Source organism: Macrotis lagotis, chromosome X (assembly GCF_037893015.1).
Source record: "Macrotis lagotis isolate mMagLag1 chromosome X, bilby.v1.9.chrom.fasta, whole genome shotgun sequence".
Classification (NCBI taxonomy): domain Eukaryota; kingdom Metazoa; phylum Chordata; class Mammalia; order Peramelemorphia; family Peramelidae; genus Macrotis; species Macrotis lagotis.
This window is the reverse complement of record NC_133666.1, coordinates 471,161,124-471,184,238: the sequence shown is the minus strand read 5'-3', so window position 1 is coordinate 471,184,238 and position 23,115 is coordinate 471,161,124. Positions and strand designations below refer to the sequence as shown.

General features: G+C 33.7%; 1 protein-coding gene across 2 annotated transcripts in view; it reads left to right on the top strand.

Annotated features, from left to right (window-relative positions):
- The window catches only part of AFG3L2 (AFG3 like matrix AAA peptidase subunit 2), a 61,357-nt gene that overhangs the window by 13,537 nt on the left and 24,705 nt on the right, over positions 1-23,115 (top strand). For both annotated transcript variants that reach the window (XM_074202622.1, XM_074202623.1), the window contains exons 3-13: positions 3,376-3,453; positions 4,938-5,038; positions 5,241-5,393; positions 11,124-11,198; positions 11,447-11,571; positions 12,131-12,404; positions 14,202-14,339; positions 15,854-16,007; positions 18,953-19,060; positions 19,162-19,287; positions 23,000-23,110. In XM_074202622.1, coding sequence (XP_074058723.1) covers positions 3,376-3,453; positions 4,938-5,038; positions 5,241-5,393; positions 11,124-11,198; positions 11,447-11,571; positions 12,131-12,404; positions 14,202-14,339; positions 15,854-16,007; positions 18,953-19,060; positions 19,162-19,287; positions 23,000-23,110 — 1,443 coding nt within the window. The remainder of the gene's footprint in view (positions 1-3,375; positions 3,454-4,937; positions 5,039-5,240; positions 5,394-11,123; positions 11,199-11,446; positions 11,572-12,130; positions 12,405-14,201; positions 14,340-15,853; positions 16,008-18,952; positions 19,061-19,161; positions 19,288-22,999; positions 23,111-23,115) is intronic.

The window sequence follows — 23,115 nt, the reverse complement described above, 5'->3', positions numbered from 1 at the left end:
GCATGTATAATTTTCTTCTTGCTCTGTTCACTTACTTCACTCAGCATTGGTTCATGCAAATCTTTCAAGGCGATTTTGAAGTCCTGTCTCATAATTTCTTATAGAATAATAGTGATCCATCACATTCATATACTTCAATTTTTTCAGCCATTCCTTTATTGATGTTTATCCCCTCAATTGCTAATTCTTTGCCATGCTAAAAAAAGTTGCTATAAATATTTCTGTACATGTGGGGTTTTTACCCCTTTTTTGTGATCTCTTTGGGATACAGACCTAGTCATGGCATTACTGAATCAAAGAGTGTACACAATTTTATTGCCCTTTGGGTATAGGAATTGGATACTTCTACCTTGTTTCTGTGTTCCTTTTTCTGGTTCCTAGATTCCTAACAAAAGGATATATTTTTCCTCTTAAATAAATTTTTTAATAGCTTTTGTTTTTATATTGCATTTCCAACTATATCACTTTCCTATTTAGGCATTCCTTCTAATAAAGAAGAAAAAATTCAGCAGATCTAACCATCACATCAGAAAAGTCTGATGTCTTATGCACCATTCCATATCCATTGTTCCCCACTTCTGCAAAGAAAGGAGAGGTGTCAGCCACTTGTCCTGTGTCAGGCAAGTGGTTATATACTGAGAATACAATGAAAAACAAAAACAGTTTCTACCTTCAAGAAGTTTACATGCTTTCTTATTTTGAATTTTATTTTTTCTAGTTACATGTAAAAACAACTTTTAACATTCATTTTAAAAACTTTGAGTTCTAAATTCTCTACTTCCCACCTTAATTCCTCCTCCTTGAGAAAGCAAGTTATTTAATATAGGTTAGAAATGAAAAACATTTCCATAATAGTCATGTTGTAAAAGTAAATATAATCCCAATCCCCCCCCCCCAAAAAACCCCAAGAAAAATAAAGTTTTAAAAAAAGCATGCTTCAATCTGTATTTAGACACCATCAGCCCTGTCTTTGGGGATAGTAAGTATTCTTTATCATAAGTCCTTCAGAGTTGTTTTGGGTCACAGCATTACCGAGAAAAGGTTAAGTCATTCACAACTGATCTTCCTACAGTATTGCTGTTGCTTTGTATATAATATATTTCCCATTGCATCTGGTCATGTAAGTCTTTCCAGGTTTTAGTGAGATTAATTCTGTTCATCATTCTTTATAGCAGAATAACATTCCATCAGAATCACATACTACAATTTGTTCAACTATTTCCCAACTGATGGACATACCTTTAATTTCCAGTTTCTCATCATTAGAAAAGAACTGCTATAACTATCTTACACATATAGATCTTTTTCCTTCTAGGTCAAAGGGTAGTCATGGTTTTATAGCCCTTTGAGCATAATTCCAAATTGCTTTACAGAATTGTTGAATCATTTCACAACTCCTTTAACAGTACATTAATGTCTCATTTTCCCCATGTCCCCTCCAACATTTGTCATTTTTTCTTTTTTGCCTGTTAGTCTATCCAATAAATATAAGGTAGTAACCTAGAATTGTTCTGATTTGCTTTTCTCCAATTAATTGTGAGTTAGAGAAAATCATTTTAGAAGCAGAGTGAAGGATGGATTTAAGGCAGTGATACCAGACTGTTAATTCAGGTGAATGGTAATGAGAGATTTAACTAGGATTCTTCTCATATATCTTTGAGACCAACTTTGGTTGTTATAATTTCACACTTAATTGATTGTTCATTCTGTTTTCATTTTTGTAGTCTTTGTAGAGCCTAACTTTCTCTCTTTTTTTAATAATTTTATTTATTTATTTTCCAAATACTTACAAAGGTAGTTTTTCTACATTCATCCTTTTGTGAGCTTTTGAGTTTGCACATTTTTGCAAAGTATTTTTCTACCATTCTTTCTTCCCTCCCCCTCTCCATGGCAGCAAATAATTTGATACAAGTTGTACATATACAATTATGTTTACCAAGTTTCCATATTAATCTTTTTTTGTGAAAGAGGAATTAGAACTAAAGAGAGAAAAAACCTTGAGAAAGAAAGAAAAAACATCAAAGAAATTTATGCTTTGGTCTGCATTCAGTCTTCATAGTTTTTTCTCAGAATGCACGTGAATAGCATTTTCCTTAAAAGGTCTTTCAGGATTGTCCTTGATTATTGAACTACTGAGAGGAACTGAGTCCATCATAGTTGGTCATCTCACAGTATTGCTATTAATGTGTACAATGTTCTTCTGGCTCTGCTCACTTTATTCAGCATCAGTTCATGCAAGTCCTTCCAGGCTTTCTGAAGTATGGCCACTTATGATTTCTTACCAAAAGAAGTAGTCCATCATAGTCATAATCATAATTTGTTTAGCCATTTCCCAATTCATTGACACTACAAAAAAGAGCTACTATAAATATTTTTGTACATATGAGCCTTTCCCCCTTTTCTGTGATCTCTTTGGGATGTAGGGCTAATAGTGGTATTGCTGGAACAAGGGTATTCATAGTTTTATTGCCCTTTGGGCATTTTTCCAAATTGCGGAGCCTATCTTCTTAATATATAATGATTCTTCCTCTTTATCATCTTTCTTTTGGAAAATGTTTATTCTTCCAAAGTTAGAGTACCATTATGAGTCTCATCTCATCTCATCTCACCAAATCTCAGTGATATTTCTGAATTTTCTGTTTGCATAATTATCTGTTTTTATTATTGTTAGCCATATTTTGTGCATTTGTATTTATTCATCTTAAATCCTAGGTTTTATTATTGACTTCTTTGTTGACTTTCTCTGTGAACTGTTTTCTCTCAATGGCTTTTTATTTATCTGACATTATAGTTGCTCTCTTGCCCATACACACAAATGGTTGTTGTATCCCTTTTTTTGAACCTCAGGTTTGCCAATATTACTAAATAAAATCCTTTTTAAAATTATTATAAACTTTCTTCACAAAGTTCACTTTATCCTATCTTTAACTCAGATTTTCCTTCAGTAACTTAGTAGCCAAGTCATTTGCTCTCTCTTAATCTCAGTTTTCTCATTTCTAAAATGGGTTTTAATGTATAGCACTTGGCAAACTTTGCACTATATGTGGGGCGGCTAGGTGGCGCAGTGGATAAAGCACCTGCTCTGTAGTCAGGAGTACCTGGGTTCAAATCGGGTCTCAGACACTTAATAATTACCTAGCTGTGTGGCCTTGGCAAGCCACTTAACCCCATTTGCCTTGCAAAAAACAAAACACAAAAAACTTTGCACTATATAAATGCTAATTACTTTTATTAGGAATTTGATATATATGCAATATAATAGGTTATAAGGAAGGGACTGCTTGTAACTTACTCTTTGAGGAAATTTCACGAAGTACTATGTGCTAATAGATAAAAAAATTTCGGCTTGAGTTTTCCCTTTTCTTTTTATAACAGGATTTGAAAAATACTTTCCTAATGCAAAGAACAAAAAGAAAGCTAGTGAATCTAAAGCACCTGCGGAAGAAACTAAAGGTATCTTTTTAAATATTAATATTAAAATTAATATTTTATTCATTTACTAAAGTCTTGTATGTAGGCTTTGGCAAACCTTTGGGAGGTCATGAACCACATGGCATGAGACTGGCAGGCATGGGGGTTGAGTGGGGTGGGTGTTATATCATTGGAGGAAACTACTAAATTGATGAGAAGATTGATCCATTTGAAAACTCAAGAGACATAAAGCTTTTCTCCAGTTGTCCTTGAAGGCTAAGATAGCAGAGCCCAAACACTGGCAGATCCTGTCAACTTTAACAAACTTTGAGTCCATATCCACCAGTGGAGTTTGTCATTTTTCAAAGACTAGCCTAGCTAGATTTAGAAAGACTCATTAGTGTGGTTGACTCATTAGATGGCTTTACATTGCCATGGGTGGAAGGAGTATTCATGTTAAGTTCTTAGAGTAGTAAAAGTATTTTCCTCAATGAGCCATGTTCTTAAAATTTAATTCCTTTGTTTTCATAGATTATACAAATTAAGTTACTTTTCAAACAAAGTTAAGGTCACCTATGATATAATTTTACTACTGAATAATTGAGTTAAAATGGTATTAATGAACAATTTATAAAAGGTAATAATGACTAATTTATAATACTTGCATGTAAGCACATTTGATTCATTTGTGAAAAGAAAGAAGTGCTTTGCCTAACTAAATCTAGAAACTAAATCAGGTTTTTAAATTTTGTTTTGTTTTTGTATTTTTGTTCTTTTCTAGATCAATATTGGACATATCAGGCAAATTAAAAATGATTTGCCCATCTTACGTGTCCTTTTGTTTTGTTTAGAAGTAAAAGTATTCAATATATCAGTTACATTTGTGACCCCAGCCTGTGTTTGGTACAAAGGGACAGGAACAAAGCCTTTCAAACTGCATAAAAGAGCTTGCATTTTGGGGTTTCCCTGCCCCTCTCTCCCACCATGAGACAGGTGTGCCATTTTGTTAAGATATCTTAATAAACATCATTTTAATAAAAAAAAGAAGTAAAGGTATTGATAACAAATGCTACTTGACTTAAATTCTCAAAATAATTAGTCTTTTGAAATCTCAAACTTTTTATTGAATTTAATACAAAGACATGACCCTCTAAATGTGATATGAGTGTATCTGAGCATTTAGGAGAGAGAGCATAGTATATCACTTCATTGTGGGGAAAACTGGATGGAAAGTAGAGAAAGTGTAGTAGAAGTTTGAGAGTTCTTTTGGAAAGAGAAGGAATCATTGAATATTTTGAAGAGGGAGGGATGATAATATTAGATACTGACGTCCAACTTTTGACACTGAGAACTGATTTTAAAACTACTTTGAGCACTTGATAAAATAATTAAATAATTTTTCCTCAGGATATTTAATGGTCGCTGTTAAGAGATATGAAGTGTTTTACAGATGAAATGTAATACTATTTAAAAACATATTGTACATAGAATCTAAAATGCTTTTGTGCTTTTTAATTTTTTAATAGAAGCAAAGCCATCTAGTACACAGCGTCCTTCTGGAGGAGGAGGGGGTGGAAAACGAGGTGGCAAAAGAGATGACTCTCATTGGTTCTCCAGATTTCAGAAGGTTTGATTTCTTACTCTGTCTCCAATTCTGAGTTCCATTTTCTTATAATGTTATAAAAGTAGCCACGAAAAGATTTTAAAGCATTCATAGTATTTGGAGAAAGCTGTTACTAGCATATTTCACTTTACCTTTTATGTATTGTTCCATAGGAAGTTTCATTTTGTGGAACTTTATTTTCCCTTTTTCTTCATGTATGTTACAGGGAGACATTCCATGGGATGACAAGGAGTTCAGAATGTATTTTCTTTGGAGTCTTCTGTCTTGGGCTGTTATCATGTTTTACTTTTTCTTCAAGAATTCTGGAAGAGAAATTACTTGGAAGGACTTTGTTAATAACTATCTTTCTAAAGGCGTGGTAAGATTTAAGATAAGATTAAATATTGTGATTGAAATATGTGATAAGATAAAATAGATGGATTTCATTAATAAAAATGATGGCTAATACAATAATAAATAAGATAGTTTTTCTAGTGCATGTTAGACTTTGTGTAGTAATTGAACTACTGTGGATAATGCTATAACAACATTCCTAGTTTCTAATTTGAGATGTGATAATCCAGAAAGAAACCAAATCCACTGGTTTGTTTTACATAAAAACCTTTACTTTATTAAAATCCTTATCATAGTACTTCTTTAAGTCATAAGCCTATTTAATTCATTTAAAATGATTCAGCTTAGAAAAATTCAATTTAAACATAATCCTCCAGAAACATTTACATTTTTCAAAGATTGAATAAATTGCATTAACTACAGAAAAATCTCTGCATATTTATGTAAAAACTTAATAGTTACTGTCTCATTGCTTGTTCTTTGTGCACCATGCTCTGCTATCTTCCTCTGTGGTTTCATTGTTCTAATTGATAATCCTTTAAAACCTTGACCTTTTAATTCCTCAACCCCCTAAAATTCAGTTACCTTCTCTTCTCAACTTCTTTATGATTGGTTGCACCCTCACCTTCAGGATCTACAGAAACTCATAGAGTTGGAAAGAAATTAAATTGATTAGCTACTCTAACTCAGCTTAACTAGAAATGTTTCTACAAGCTTCTTTGACAATGTCATATCGTTTTCTATAAGATTTTCAGGTAGAAGAAACATACCATATTCAAAAGCAACATATTCTACTTTTGAGTGTCTTTAATTGTTTAGAGTAAGTCTTTCCTTCCATCATTCAGCTGCCTTAGCTAGGCAATTAGAAGATTCCTGCAAACCTTGGTGCAAACAGATGCTTTCTACAACTCTTTTCTTTGTGATTTTTTTAAGCCAGAATACAACTGTCAGGGCTTATCTGGTAATATTTCTCTTTCAAGGGGGCAGCTAGGTGGTGCACTGGATAGAGCACTGGCCCTGAAATCAGGAGGACCTGAGTTCAAATCTGTCCTCAGACACTTAAAAAAAATTACCTATCTTGTGTGACCATGGGCAAGTCACTTAACCCCACTGCCTTGCAGAAAGGAAAACAACAAAAAAAAGATTTCTCTCTCAAATACCAGTTGTCTGTTCTCTCACTTCTGTATATTGAGATTGCTTTTTTTTTAAGGTTTTTTCAAGGCAAATGGGGTTAAGTGGCTTGCCCAAGGCCACACAGCTAGGTAATTATTAAGTGTCTGAGACCAGATTTGAACCCAGGTACTCCTGACTCCAGGGCCGGTGCTTTATCCACTGCGCCACCTAGCCGCCCCAAGATTACTTTTCAATCTCATTATGATTTCTTATTTTCCCACTCCATCTCTCCTACCTCATTTCACTTCCATATCCAGCCTTGACCTCATGAGCTTCCATTTGAATAATAGTTTACCTTCTACCTTCTAATTCATTGATTTTCATTCTGAACCTCATTACTTCTCATTTCTTGTGTAATTGCCATCTTTTAATTTTCTTGAGGTTTATTCTTGAACTGATACCATGGGGAAAAAGTTAGAAAATAGAGTTGAATTTGCTCATTATTGAATTATAGTAACATAATTTCTGCGGGCCCTTAACTACTTCTTAGTGTTCTTTCTTTACTTACTGATGTGTTTAGTCACAACTTTCTTAATAATCATGCCTTCTGAACTTTAGTCTCTACTACTTACTTGAAGCTGCTCTTCCAAAAAGTCTAATGATCACCTAATTAATTGTTCAATATGTTGATTTCTGTAGTTTTAGTCCTTAAATTCTTATGACCTTTCATCAGTTTTTGATACTATTGATAGCTAATGAATACTTTCTCTCTCCCTTGAATTTAGAGATATCATACTCAATTCATTCTCCTTCTGTCTCTTAAAAGCCTTTTCCTATTCATTGATTTTTAGTCCTATTTTTACAGAATCTTGGGTGAGTATTCCTCAAGGTACTAATCTCAATTCTGTTCTCTCTCTGTACCTGACTTGTTTATTCCTAGATTTCTAGCCATTTTGCTTAACACTTGAGGACTTCTTGTCCTACAACAGCCAAATCATTTCATCATATTTATCATTTCTTACAATGAAGTAATATTCCATAATTTGTTTTGCCATACCCCAGTCAGTGAGGATTTACTTTTTTTCTAGTTCTTTGCTACCAAATTTTTAAAAAGTGCTGCTATAAATATTCTGTTTCATATGGGATCATTTTTGGTCAGTGCCCTCCTTGAGGTTATTTGACTAGAAGAGGCATAATGTGATAACTGACATTTATAGAATGTGTATTTATAGAATACTTTAAATTCACTTTACAAAGGTGCTGTGGACACATTGGAGATTCTGGATATGGTAGAGATAGATTCTAATTGTCTTTTTTTTCCCTTTTTTCTTTTTTGTCAATCAATAAACATTTTTAAAGAACCTACTATATGACCTTGGGCAAGTTACCGCCCCCCCCAAAAAAAGAACCTACTATGTTCGGAATGTAAACTCCCCGAGAGAGACTTTTTGTTTTTGTCTTTGTTTCTCCAACAACTGGTACAGTGGTTGGAACATAATAGGCACTTTAATTCTCCCTGGCTGACTAAAACTTGTACTTATGAGAGGAAGAGATCATGTCAAACTTAGCCTGTTCTTCACTGATGACACTGACATTTCTGTGTCAAAATTGTATCTTGTTCTGATCCTTTTGATCACCCTTTCCCTGACCCCCTACCCCATCTACTCAGGACACTTAGTATAGGTAGCCTTTATAAATAGTGGGAAGTAAAATTGCAAAAGGGAATCTAGCAGTCATATATACAAATCAAAAACCATGTCCTAAAGATATGTGCTAAATCAGGGGAAGCTTTTTTTTTAAATTTTTATTAAAGATATTGTATGAGTTTTACAGTTTTCCCCCAATCTTGCTTCCCTCCCCCCACCCCCACCCCACAGATAGCACTCCGTCAGTCTTTACTTTGTTTCCATGTTGTACCTCGATCCAAATTGGGTATAATGAGAGAGAAATCATATCCTTAAAGAGAACAGAATTCTCAGAGGTAACCAGATCAAACCATAAGACATCTGGGTTTTTTTTTTTACCCCAATTAAAGGGAGTAGTCCTTGTACTTTGTTCAAATTCCACAGCTCCTTATCTGGATACAGATGGCACTCTCCCTTTCAGACAGCCAAAAATTGCTTCCAATTGTTACGCTGATGGAATGAGCAAGTCCTTCAAGGTTGAACATCACTCCCATGTTGCTGTTAGGGTGTACAGTGTTTTTCTGGTTCTGCTCATCTCACTCAGCATCAGTCCATGCAAATCCCTCCAGGTTTCCCTGAAATCCCGTCCCTCTTGGCTTCTAATAGAACAACAGTGTTCCATGACATATATATATATACCACAGTTTGCCAAACCATTCCCCAATTGAAGGACATTTACTGGATTTCCAATTCTTTGCCACCACAAACAGGGCTGCCATAAACATTTTTGTACAAGTAATGTTTTTACCCTTTTTCCTCATCTCTTCAGGGTATAGACCCAGTAGTGGTATTGCTGGGTCAAAGGGCATGCACATTTCTGTTGCCCTTTGGGCATAGTTCCAAATAGCTCTCCAGAAGGGTTAGATGAGTTCACAGCTCCACCAACAGTGTAATAGTGTCCCAGATTTCCCACATCCCTTCCAACAATGATCATTATCCTTCCTGGTCATACTGGCCAATCTGAGAGGTGTGAGGTGGTACCCCAGAGAAGCCCCAATTTGCATTTCTCTAACAGGGGAAGCTTTCTAATCCTTGTAGTTAGGGCCTTTTGTCCTATGATTTGTAAATCTCAGATAAGTTCTAAACATCTGCAGACTGCCAGTTGGTCCTAGAAACTTTGAAATAATTTGGAGAAGGTAACTTTAAAATTTTACTGACAACTTTGAAATGGCTTGAATTTTGTAAATGAACCCCAAGGTGGCAAGGATATGAATTAATCTGTCCTCTATCAAACCCTCTAAAAATGAGACTTCAAAATCCTGCCCTCTTGCCACCATCCTCATCCCTAGCACTCTTTTATTTCCTGAGGGCCCATGCTCTTTCAGGGCTCCCAACACCAATTCAATATCTGGGTACTTAAGTGACTTACCCTCTAACCATTCTCTTCCCCATATGGCCTGGTTCCACCATCCCATCCCAGTTACCAGCAATCTACCTCAGTATCCCCTTTCCCTATGCATGCATTTGTTTCTGTATTTTTTATGGCCTTTGCTCCATACCCTCTGGGCCTTATTAAAGTGTGACTGCAGCCACACTTTCCCTGCCACCCTGGTCTTTCCAGAAGAGTAGGAATGTATCTTCTCCATTAATTTCATAAATTAATTAGCAATTCACTTCCCCACACCTGTGGTGCACTTTTTGTCCGAGATACGCAGACATTGTCTTCTACCTTCATTTCCTGATCCAGTCCATTTGACTCCCTCTCAAACTATTTAAATGTTCTCTTTTTATCTTCACAAAAATACTCAAGAGGAGGTGATATTATCTACATTTTTACAGAGGAGAAAAATCCAGACAGGCTGGTCTGGGGTGAAGTAACTTGTGGAAGTCACAACTAGTGAGCCTCTGAGGCTGGATTTGGACTTGAGTCTTCCTGACTTCAACTCCAGAGTTCTATTTCCTGTACTATGTATTGGCCTACCCATCACTTAATCCTTTATATTAACTTTGTAAAACTACTAGCACCTGTGCACTTCTCATCTCCTCCTAGAATGTAACTTCCTTGCAAGCGGGCAAGCAAGCAGAGATTATTTTAGTCTTAGCATTTGTAGGGCCTTGCACCTTCCACAGAATTGATTTGATTGATCGATAGGAATCCTGACCCTGATATTTTAACTTGCTGCACTAACCAAATATCATGCAGTGAGGTTTTCTTTTCTTCCTTTCCTTTGTTACTTTTTCTTCTTTCCTTTCATTCATTCTTCCTTCCTTTCCTTCTTTATTTGATTCAGTCTTTCTTTCTTCCATTATTTCTTCTTCCCCTTTGTAAGTCAAATGCTGTTTCCTCCTCTATAAAGTGAGTTCTTGCCTGCCCTCTCTAGGGGCTGCCCCATCTGTAAGGATGCCAGCACCCTCCCTTTCTCATTGGGCAGTTTGTAGGAAAGTGCTTTCTAAACCTTATCCTCAGAGAGGATGGGCAGTGGGATCCGCTGCTCAAGAAGACTGAGCAGTGCTAGGCTGAAGGTTGGTCAGGAAGAGCAAAAAAGTCCACAGAGGTCCACCTGGGTACCAGTTGCCTGGGGGTTCATACATCTTACTCCCATTTTAATAATGGGGAAACTGAAGTCTATGGTCATATAGCTAATATCAAAAATGTAATTGAAATCAGGTATTCTTTATTCAAGATCCAGCATCTTATCTACCCCTTTTTCCTCCTAAGGAAGATATTTATTTCTAGGGATGTTTTGCTGGGAGCTCTATCCCTGTCATACTCCTACTTTCTACTTTCTAAAGATAAAACTAGACCCATTGACAATAAAAATGACTTACTGTGGAAATAAAAATATTCCAAGATACTGTGCTCCTGATTCACATTTTATTGCCAAAGTAATTGTTGATATTAAAAGCAAAGGTAGAAATTTGGAATAGATTGCAGCTTAAAATGAGCTTAAAACAATACTTAGATTTTCTAAGTTATTTGAATATTTATAACATTCCTATTTTGTTTTTTAATATAGGTGGACAGACTAGAAGTAGTGAACAAGCGTTTTGTTCGAGTAACATTTACACCAGGAAAAACTCCTGTTGATGGGGTAAATTATCTTTTTAAATGATGTAGTGAATTAAATATATAGTAATAGTTGTTCATATTTTAATAACTAAAGGAGCAGTGATTTTATTTGTATAAGCATCCCTCCACTGATGTTATTTTTTCTCACTTGATTTGAAAAATTCTTACATTTTATATATTAAAAACTATAATAGTTTTTATACTTACATGAACTAAACTTTTTTTCTTTCATCACTTAACAGTCACATATTTTGCTTTTCTTTTTTATAGCAATATGTCTGGTTTAATATCGGTAGTGTGGACACCTTTGAGCGGAATCTGGAAACTTTACAGCAAGAGTTAGGCATAGAAGGGGAGAATCGTTTACCTGTAGTTTATATTACCGAAAGTGATGGGTAAGAATCAGTAGTGGAACTTTAAACTGTTAATATCTCTTATTTCACTAGATGGCAGTATCTGTAAAATAAATTCTCAAAAATGTCCCAGTTACTGCTTGTTGGTATGTTAAAAATTTATTTAAGATGTATTTATATACCTAACTTTACCCCACCTTTTAGTATTTTTAGCAGTTATTTAAATAATCACATTCTTGGTTATTAGTTTCTGATTTCCTATTCTTGAAGGGAATTTTTTTAAAATACAGATTACTATTTTAATTTTAATTCTTTTTTTCCCCCTTCATAATCTCAAAAATTTTCATCTTGCTGCTTAAAACCTCTTTTTTTAAAAATTTGTGATAGAGTTCAGTTAGAGATAAAAATTTCCTTTGTGCCCTTAAGTAACAGCAGTCTTCGTTTTCTATTTTAGTTATAATTCAACTTATATATTTAATAAGGACAATTAAATATACAAGTAGGATTCTAACTAAAATTCTAGAAATTAAAGAAAAATTTACTAAGCACTAAAACGATTGCTTGTAAAAGAAATTGATGTTGTTTGCATTGTTTTCTTTAGCTCATTTCTTCTGAGCATGTTCCCAACAGTTCTCATAATTGGATTTTTATTATATACACTACGGAGAGGGCCTGCTGGTATGGGTCGTACAGGCCGAGGAATGGGAGGTCTCTTCAGTGTGGGAGAAACCACTGCCAAGGTCTTAAAAGATGAAATGGATGTAAAGTTCAAAGATGTGGCAGGCTGTGAGGAAGCCAAATTAGAAATAATGGAATTTGTGAATTTCTTGAAAAACCCAAAACAGTACCAAGACCTCGGTGCAAAAATTCCAAAGGTAAAGTTAACTCACAAAAGTTGATTTAATGATCATATCAAAATTATTGTGAATTTTGTTTTTCAGTATATGGAATATATTATTTGCATAGATAGAATCATTTTGATAAATTTTGGTTAAAAGGTATACTCACAAAATAGTTATAGCTGTTTTTTTATTCTTTCCCATAAAAATATATTGCTGAATACCCAACAAAATCTCTCTTAAAGCATTATTGATCACATTTAGAATACAGATAAAATCACATTTTATGTAATACATGTCTTCCTGAAAATTTGTATAAAGCCATTTGTCTAATGCATTGTTGTTGTTGTTGTTCAGTTGTTTCAGTCATGTCTGACTCTTCATGACCCATTTGAGTTTTCTTGGCAAAGATATTGGAGTGGTTTGCCATTTCCTTCTCCAGCTCATTTTCCAGATGAGGAAACTGAGGCAAAATGGGTTAAGTGACTTGCCCAGGGTCACACAACTAGTAAGTGTATGAGGCCAGATTTGAACTCAGGAAGATGAGTCTTCCTGACTTTAGATGCAGTACTCTCTACTGCTCCAGCTAGCTGCCTAGCTTTTAATGCATTATAGGATAATTTAATCTTGAAAGAGATCTTAAAAGTAATAACTCATATTTTTATAGGATTTTGGGGAGGATTTTTTTTTGTGGTTATCTTTTAGATTTCTGAAGTGTTTTTCCTTATAATACCCTCATGTTGTAGGTGATACTGGTATTGTTATCCCCATTTTTTCCAGATAACAAAACAGGTTCTGAGAGGTTAAATAATTTTCCCATGGTCATACAACTAGTAAGTATCTGAGATGGGATTTCAACCCAAATCACTTAGGTGGGAAGGGAATAAGCATTTATCTAGCACCTACTATGTACCAGGAACAGCTCCAAAGTTAGTTTTACAATTATTATCTCATCATTATTATCTCACAGCAACCCTTCCAGGTAGATACTATTATTATTCTCATTTTACAGTTGAGAAAACTGAAGCAAACAGGTTAAAGTGAGTTACCCAGGGTCATAGAGCTAGTAAGTATCTAAGATCCAGATTTGAACTCAAGACTTCTTACTCCAAACCCATACTCTGTTCATTGTCCCACCAACTCCAATTGGATATAAATTCACTGATAAAGTTTCCCTAACTCTCAAGGAGCTTGTGGTCTATTGGGAAACTATAAAGATAAGTAAATTCAGAAATATTTGAAATAAGTTGATGTGGAAAAAGATCAGGAAAACACCAGCAAGTGAGAGAATAAGGAAATGTCATGAAAAAGGATTTAGGTCATTTATCCTTTTGAGCCTGAATCAATTTACCTCAAATATTCAGGCAGTTTTATTTTTAATTGACAAGTTTAATATTTACTCTGTTAGATTGTGAACTTCTTGAGAGAAAGGCCTGTCTTATCTATCATTGCATTCCAGGACCTTTACCTACTTAAGCAATCCTTGTTAAATCAAATCAAATTTTTGTAGACCTTTATTTATTTATTTACTTTTTTTTAAATAATTGGTACCCCAAAGGCCTAGGAAGAAACTTATCTTCGAAACTAAATTCTCAGGATGCAAATTAAATTCAAATGTTTTACAGTTAGTCTTCTAAAAACTTCTGTCTTTAATTTGCTTTGCTAATAATTGCATTATGATTTTATGTAGCAACTGAAATATTTGAGAAAAACAGTGTATGTAATTTATTTTAGATGTATAAATTATTTTTGAAATTCTTTCATGAAAATTGAATTTACTTTTAAAAAAGTTCATTTTGTGTGATTTTTTTTCCCCCTCTTTTGTTTTTGAAGGGTGCCATTCTAACTGGTCCTCCAGGTACTGGAAAAACACTTCTAGCCAAAGCAACAGCTGGAGAAGCCAATGTCCCTTTCATTACAGTAAATGGCTCTGAGTTTTTGGAGATGTTTGTTGGTGTGGGTCCAGCTAGAGTAAGTTTTTGTCTCAGAATGAGAACTTTGTGAAAATAGTCATGTGTATTTTAACTTTGAGAAATATTAATGGGCTCAGACTGAACGACATTATAGGAAGCTAGTATACTGTTTTTCCTCCTCAGGATTACAGAGTTTTATGTAACATTGTAACATTTAGTTATCTCCTTTAAGAAATAATTTTTGTTTATTGACTGATTGATCATAATTATGAACATGTATTGCTAGTCAAATTTTTATTATGTGATTAGTGCTTTTAACTAAGAACTCTTGAAATGTAGGAAATTGATAGTTTTCACACTTTACCACTTAAGAGCAAGACCAGTATTTGCAAAAGATCTGATAAGTTCAGTCTGATAGGTAAATGGCTAGATGTTTTTAAAATGTAACCCTTGCTGAAAATATTTGCATTTTTATAATGGTGAGGGAGGGGGAAAAGTTTAAAGTTTAAGTAAGTTTTTAATGGAGATATTTCAGTCATAACTAAACAAATGGAGTAGCATTTTTCAAGAACAGAACTCCTTCCAGCTGCCTTGCCTCTGAAAATATTGTATATAAATCTCCTATATATAAAATTGCTCCTGAAGTATCTGAAGTTCTTATCCTTCAATAATATTTTAGATCTTTTTATTTACCAGTTTTGGAGTTTATAAAGAAAATACTTTAATCATCAAGAATCCATGATTTCTTCAGTGTATATGCATTCTCCACTTATACATATAGAAACCCTGATATGCCCTTTGTAGCTGCTGAGTTTTTATATATCCAACCTTCTGGTGATGGCCCTTTCCTGATTTAGCTATGCTGGTCCTTAGATGATAGACAAACACTCTGTCATCAAGCTTTTACTAGAAGTCTAATAGGACCTATCAGAATTTATACTCTGCTGGCATAACTATTGAGAAGTGGAATTATTTTCTCATTTTGGGCTTTGAAATATGACTTTAATGAAGATTTAAAAGAAAACAAATAAGGAAAAGTTAGGAGATTTTTCTTTAAGTTACTTTTTTTCTTTTGATAAAATGCTAAACTTGCAATGAGAACTAATACACAGTTCTGAAAGTCTCTAAACCTTTACTTAATCTGTAAAAATATGAAGCACAGGGGAAAAAAGTATTTATAGAAAGGTGTTTGATTCTTCGTATTTATGGAACAATTTTTGCACAGCACTTTCTTAGAAAACTATAGTAGATTGGTTCAAGGTCATCAATTCACCATTTTCATATAGAAGGAAATGATACATATCAATAAAATAAGTGCCTTGCCCCAGTATCATGCAAATAAGTTGAAAGTGAGATATAGGTCTTTTTGATTTGTTAAGTATTTTTAACAATTAATTGTGATCACTACAGAATAAGTCTAAATTTGTAAAACTAATTTTCAAAAAAATTAAATGACCATGTAATATGATACTTGTTAAAAATATTCAGTATATAGTGCTGGAATATTAAAATTGTATGAAGTATAAACCATTCCATTAACTAAACTCAATTCTAGTTTCTGTTTTTTTTAAGGTCCGTGACTTATTTTCTGTTGCTCGTAAAAATGCCCCTTGCATTCTCTTCATTGATGAAATAGATGCAGTGGGTAGGAAGAGAGGCCGAGGCAACTTTGGAGGTCAAAGTGAACAGGAAAATACACTCAACCAGCTTCTTGTAGAAATGGATGGTAAATATTTAGACTTACACACTTAAAGTATATAAGTATACTTTACTTACAACTATTCATGTTTAGAAAATGAGAGTAGCTATGCAAAAATACTACATTCTACTAAATTTAACCAACCAAATATTCCTGTGGATGATTTATAGTTTATGTTGATAAAAAGACAACATAAAATTCAGGTCTTCCTTACTAGTTTACCAGAATTTACTGCTTGATTCAACTAACAAATTTTTGTTGTTGTTGTTTTGGTTTTTGTAGGGCAATGGGGTTAAGTGACTTGCCCAAGATCACATAGCTAAGTAGTTATTAAGTGTCTGAAGCTGATTTGAACTCAGGTCCTCCTGACTCCTAGGCCGGTTTTCTTCCTTGCGCCACCTAACTGCCCCCTCAACTAACAAATTGAATACATAACCTCTGTGCAGATATTGTGCTAGTCATCTGCTCAGCTATGTAGATAGAACATGGAGCTTATGTTCTAGTAGACTATAATCTCTTGACTTGAATTATATAATAAATTGTTTAATACTTAATGCTGAAAGAAAAAATGAGCTGTTGGCATAGTAAATGAAAGCATCATTTTGATCTCAGAATTCTTATCATTCTATAATGTTCGTCCATAGTGAAGTCTATGAATAATCAAAATTTAAATTTGATTCAGCATATATTACTTTATTGACTAAATAGTGGTCTTTCTCTGTTATCACAGAACAGATTATTAGAAATTATTACTTTTTGCTTTTTTCTTTTTTTTTTAGGTTTTTTTGCAAGGCAAATGGGGTTAAGTGGCTTGCCCAAGGCCACACAGCTAGGTAATTATTAAGTGTCTGAGACCGGATTTGAACCCAGGTACTCCTGACTCCAGAGCCGGTGCTTTATCCACTGTGCCTGCCTAGCCACCCCTACTTTTTTCTTTAACTTGAGGAAATCACTTTAGATAATTTTCCATTTCTCTTCTGTCATAGTTCATTTGGACAGTACTAATATGCATGAATGGGAACTTTGGCCAATGCAGTGTTTCCTAGTACATAAATAGTTATAAAATTTCAGGGATATTTTATAATTGTTAAAAAGCTTGAATTCACAGGTTCTAGTCCTCAGTCAGTTTTCTTTTTCTTTTTTCTTTTTTTTCTTCTTTTTTTTTTTTTTGCAAGGCAAATGGGGTTAAGTGGCTTGCCCAAGGCCACACAGCTAGGTCATTATTAAGTGTCTGAGACCGGATTTGAACCCAGGTACTCCTGACTCCAGAGCCGGTGCTTTATCCACTGCGCCACCTAGCTGCCCCGCTCAGTCAATTTCCTCTAACATTTTGAGTCTTTATCCTGACTTGCAGAATTGGAAGGAAAAAATCCATTTCTTATCTGCATCTAGGTTTTCAAATCATCTATATTTTTACTTATTATTGTCTTTTATATTTTATCCTCTATCTACTGTCTATCTCTAGAAACTTATTTTGAACATTTTAAATTACATATGTGACAATTTTACTACAATTATTAAGCTATGAGGAATCTAGGTAACATTGTTCATGGAGTGCTGGACATAGAGCCAAGAAGACCTGAATTAAAATCCTTCCTTAGGGGCAGCTAGGTGGCATAGTGGATAAAGCACACCAGCCCTGGAGTCAGGAGTACCTGGGTTCAAATCCGGTCTCAGACACTTAATAATGACCTAGCTGTGTGGCCTTGGGCAAGCCACTTAACCCAGTTTGCCTTGCAAAAACCTAAAAAAAAAAATCCTTCCTTAGACAATTACTAGCTTTATGTGACATTAGGCAAAATGTTTTTTAGCTTTCTCATTTGTAAAACGGAAATAATAACAGTACATACTTCCTAGGATTGTTGTGAGTCTCAGATGAGATGTAAAGTACTTTGCCAATTTCAAAACAACTCTAGGTATAAGTTGAATAACTCTATTACCTTATAAGTAAAATGAAAATAATAACAATACCCATAGCACCCTTTTTACTGAATTGTTAAAAGGACTAAATAAGATACTTTAGCAAAAACAAATTTGCAAAACTTTTATGCACTAAATCACAGTTATTATCATTTTATTTTCTTCATTCTTTTTGATGATACAGAGAGAGAGAGAGAGAAACAGAGAAATGGTCCTGGAATAAGCTGCTATTCTGTTGTTATTCTTATTTATTTACCATTCTGTGAATTCCTGTAGAAGTAGATAAAATACTTTTTGTAGTGGAATATGAATATTAGAATATAAGCTCATCTTCTCTAAGCTTATCTTTTGTACAGTCTCAAAGCCTCTCTATTATGGAGATTTGTCATCTTTTAATACATGAAAGTTAGTGAGCTTCTGAGGGATAATTCTAGCCATAAGGTCAAGTCTTACTAAATATTTGGTGGGTGTTAAATTTTTATAGTCTTCATTGAGGTGTGTTGCAGGGTTTCTACCTGTAGTTTACATTATCCTCATTTAACATTGTTTACATTGTTTTTAAGAACAGCCCTCTGGTAGCTATGATCTGTTTCTGAATTATTATTGTAATGTATTTATTTATACATACATTTCTCTCAAGCAATCTATTTGACTTAGCCATTTATTCAGTGATCTTTGAGTATTGTAGACTGAGTTCATGCAGATGTCACTTATAAAGATCTCTTAATTATTTTCTTGGATCTTAGCTATTTGATACACATAGTTTTGATGTAATCAATTTTTAAGTTATTTTCAACAAATCCATTCGTGAGTACCTGATATCAGTTGTTAATTTTGTTTGGTAAAGTGATGTCTTCATGTTTCAAAAATATTTTTGTAAGTTTTTTTGCTTGTTTGTCATTTTGTCATTTTATTGTCATTTATCATTGGTGGATTTTATTTCTGATTAGTTGCCAAAAGATTATTAGACAATAAAGTATTTTGATAGCAAACATGCTCATTTTCTTTGCTATAATATTAATAATTCTTACATGTTTACTATCTTCTTTTAGGTTTTAACACAACAACAAATGTAGTCATTTTGGCAGGCACCAATAGACCGGATATCCTAGATCCTGCCTTACTGAGACCAGGACGCTTTGACAGACAAATCTTTATTGGTGAGTTTATCCTCATTGTAGGATATTATTTCTCACAGAAGATAGATGTAAAGGTTAAGTTATTAAGAAAAAACTTTTCTCTCTTGAAAAAAATTATATAGGGCCACCAGATATAAAAGGAAGAGCATCCATTTTCAAAGTTCATCTCAGACCATTAAAACTAGAAGTTGAACTGGATAAAGAGAAATTGGCAAGAAAACTTGCATCCTTAACTCCAGGGTTTTCAGGTAAATAGAAGATTAACCTTTGTGTTCTTTATATTCATTTCTTATACTATGATTATTACAAGGAATACAATAATTTCTTTCCTCCTACCTTGAATGTGATCCTGGGCTACTTAAGAATTTATGTAAAATTCAGACCTCCAAAATCAAAATGAAAAATGTAAATGGTAATGATGGAAGGGCATCTTATTGAATATTGTGGGGATTTTGAAGAAAGACAAATGGGTCAACAAGAAGGCTTAGGTAAGAGTGTCTGATTAAGAAGTGTCATTTAATGCCAGATCCTCTTTTCTACCTCAAAACAGCCATATAAAATTATAAGCAAAAAGAAAAAGAAACAAATATTCAGACGGTCATGGTCTGAAACTGAAAAAATTAGCAAAGAAACCATGAAGCCATTTCATGATGAGCAGACATCACATTCTCTTCTACCAGTTAATGTGAAAGTGGTGACTATAGCAACTATAGGGACAAAAAAAGACTTCCAGTACTGTTAGGACCTTAGTAGCCTTCTGAGTCACTGTCACTACCTCTTAATATCATGATAGCTGTAATCTAATTAGATTTCCCTAAGCTTAAACAGGCAGTTCATGAGTTGTCTAATAAGAATGATAAAGACAAAACTAAAAAAAAGAGAGATTGATCAGTGAACCCTGCTCTTTCACTGCCTAGAATAGAAACCATGGTCCTAGATTTAGGGATATTTAATGGTCATCCACCTCCCACATCCCCATTTTTTTGTGTGAGGAATTGACTTTACCCAGAGTTTATACAGATTAGCAATTTTTTGCTAGAATTTGAACACCTGAAGCAGTGAATTTTCTGTTGTCATTCTGATGAGACTGAGTTGAGATGTATATGTCATGTACCCCCTCAACAAAACAATTGAAAATGTACCAAATAAGATATAACCACCATAGATAGAAAAGTAAATTCCGAGAAGAGTCTCTTAAGGAGTTTGGGGCGGAGGGTGGGGAGCAGGGGAAAGGGAAGATTCTAAAGAAATGAGTAGGCAAAACAAAACAAAAATCTCCAGAAAAATTCCTAATGCAAGGAAGTAGGAAAATCTCAGTTTAAGATTTCAGAAGAATAATATAATTCAGCAATAATGACATTTAGAATCTCAGAAAGGAGAACTGAATATCATAAGGAGGTCCAGAATGGTTGGAAGAAAAAAACTGAAATAAGTAATAAGGAATGAAATTAGAATTCTAAATGAAACATGTAGAAGATTTGATGTAATAGAACAAAAATTAAGAAACCTTAATGTAAAACGGGAAAAAAAAAGAAAATATTATCCTTGAACTTTTTATTTCTGTCTAACAGTTTTAGAGCAAAGTTAAAAAGGCAACAAAACTTGAGATTCTTATTACAAATCAAAAATATTTGAACCAGAAAAACAGAGCTTAGAAGAGAGATTCATAGAATAACTGACCTCCCAGAAAAAAATGAAGTAAAAAACTTGAATCAAATTATCATTATAATTACTGGTAAAGGAAGCAAGGAGTAGTTTGAATCCCATGGACAGAGGAGGAACCCCAGGATTATTACAACCAGAAATATAATTGTCAAGCTCCTGGGTCAGAGAGAAAACACATCATGACATTGGTTAGTTTTAATGTAATCAAAGCTTCCAAGCTAAGCATCAGTGCTGGGAAAGGAAAAGAAATTTTTTTTCTTGAAATGAAAAGAAAATGATTTGTATGCAAGAATAATTAAAAAGTTGAAGATAATGACACATTTTAAAAAGCTGATTTTTGATAAAATTGATGATTTCCAAGCATTTTTGTTAAGAAAATCAAAACTGGGCAAAGTCTTTTAAATGCATACAATGGATAAATGAAATTCCCCCAAAATTAAACAAACATGAATAGTTCAAAAGGCTTAGTGATTAATTAGTGCTTACATTCTGAATGGGAGGGGAAAAAACTGGAATGATTATGTCTCAGGTCATTTTTAAAAAAACAGAAACAGTAGTCATGATCTTGGACAAAGTATCAGTAAAAATAAATATCAAGAGACAAGCAAAGAAACTGCATTGTGCTTAAAAGTACCAAAAATAATGAAAGCAATATCAATATTAAAATTATAAACATCAAATAGCATCACATCCAAACTCTTTTTTTTTTTTCAGATTTTGCAAGGCAGTGGGGTTAAGTGGCTTGCCCAAGGCCACATGGCTAGGTAAATATTAAGTGTCTGAGGTCGGATTTGAACCCAGGCACTCCTGACTCCAAGGCCGGTGCCACCTAGCCGCCCCCTACATCCAAACTCTTAAAGGAAAAACTGACAATTATAGAAGAATTTATTCCTAAGACAGTAGTATCTGGGTACTTCAATGGATCTCTTTCAAATTTAGATAAATCTAAAAGAAAAATAAAACAGAAAATTAAGGATGGATCTTATGGCAATTAATGTTTATCCTTTAAAAATTTTTGAATGGGGATTTTGAGCAGTACACTTATTTGTAAACAGCATTACAGGCATGTTTACAAATGCTCATATACTAGGATATGAACTTAACTGCAGGATAACAAAAATATTAAACATTTTGCAAATTATAACAATAAATTCTCATCAAGAAGGAAATAAGAACAAGGAATAAAATTAAATGAAGATTAAATAATGTTAAACTAAAAAACTAGTGGGTCAAATAACATGTTTTTTAAAAATACAGAATTAAATTAGAGAACAGTAAAACAAAATATTAAAGCATGTGGAATGCAGCTAATCTTATGTAAAATATGTACTTTTGAACAATATTAAAAAAGATAAAACTAGTTAACTGAATGTGTTATTCCAAAAGAATAACAAAAGCAGAAATTTTGAAAATAAAAAAATTTCAACAAAATTGACAGCAAAAGATTTGCACTGAGTAAACTTAAAGCTTTTTTTTAAGATGAAAAAACTAGAGAAACCCTTAGCTACTTTGATGAGAGAGAGAGAGAGTGAGCAAGCACACCCAGAGTACCAAATAAAAAAATGAGGTTGAATTCCCAACAAATGGAGAGGAAATAAAGAAAAATGTCAAGACTCTATTCCTTAAGAATGAAATAGAGTTGATGATAGTATGCTAATCTTTTACTTGTTTGTTACATTTAGATTTCAGAATTAGTACCATTTTAGTTACTTGATCTTTATACATCATTTTCTGAAAAACTGATTTAAAGGAATATATCACATGGAAAAAATTTTGTAAGTTTTGTGCATAATTTAAAATGTAAATGCTTAAAAATCTCAGTTATTTTAGTGTTTCTCTTTTGTTATAATACTACTTTTGATTCCAACAATATTCATTGTTGAGCATTCATCTTGAGCATTAAAGTGAAAGCATTGGGGCAGCTAGATGGCTCAGTGGAAAGAGCACCAGCCCTGGAGTCAGGAGTACCTGGGTTCAAATGCGGCCTCAGACACTTAATAATCAATCACCTATCTGTGTGGCCTTGGGCAAGCCACTTTAACCCCATTGCCTTGCAAAAAAAAAAAACCCTAAAAAAAAGTGAAAGCATTGCCACACATATCTTTTTTATGACAGTTTGAGGTAAAGTTACTAAATATCCTTTGCAGGAAAACATTCACCAAATAGATCAATCTGAAAAGTCAAATAATTTTGGAAGAAGAGAAGATATTCATCTTAAAGGACTATAGTTTGATTAGTTTAAGCATATTTTATATTTGTGAGTTGGTGGGATATTTATTTTTCATCATTTTGCAGGAGCTGATATTGCTAATGTCTGTAATGAAGCTGCCTTGATTGCTGCAAGACACCTTTCAGATGCCATAGATCAAACTCACTTTGAACAAGCAATTGAACGAGTGATTGGTGGTAAG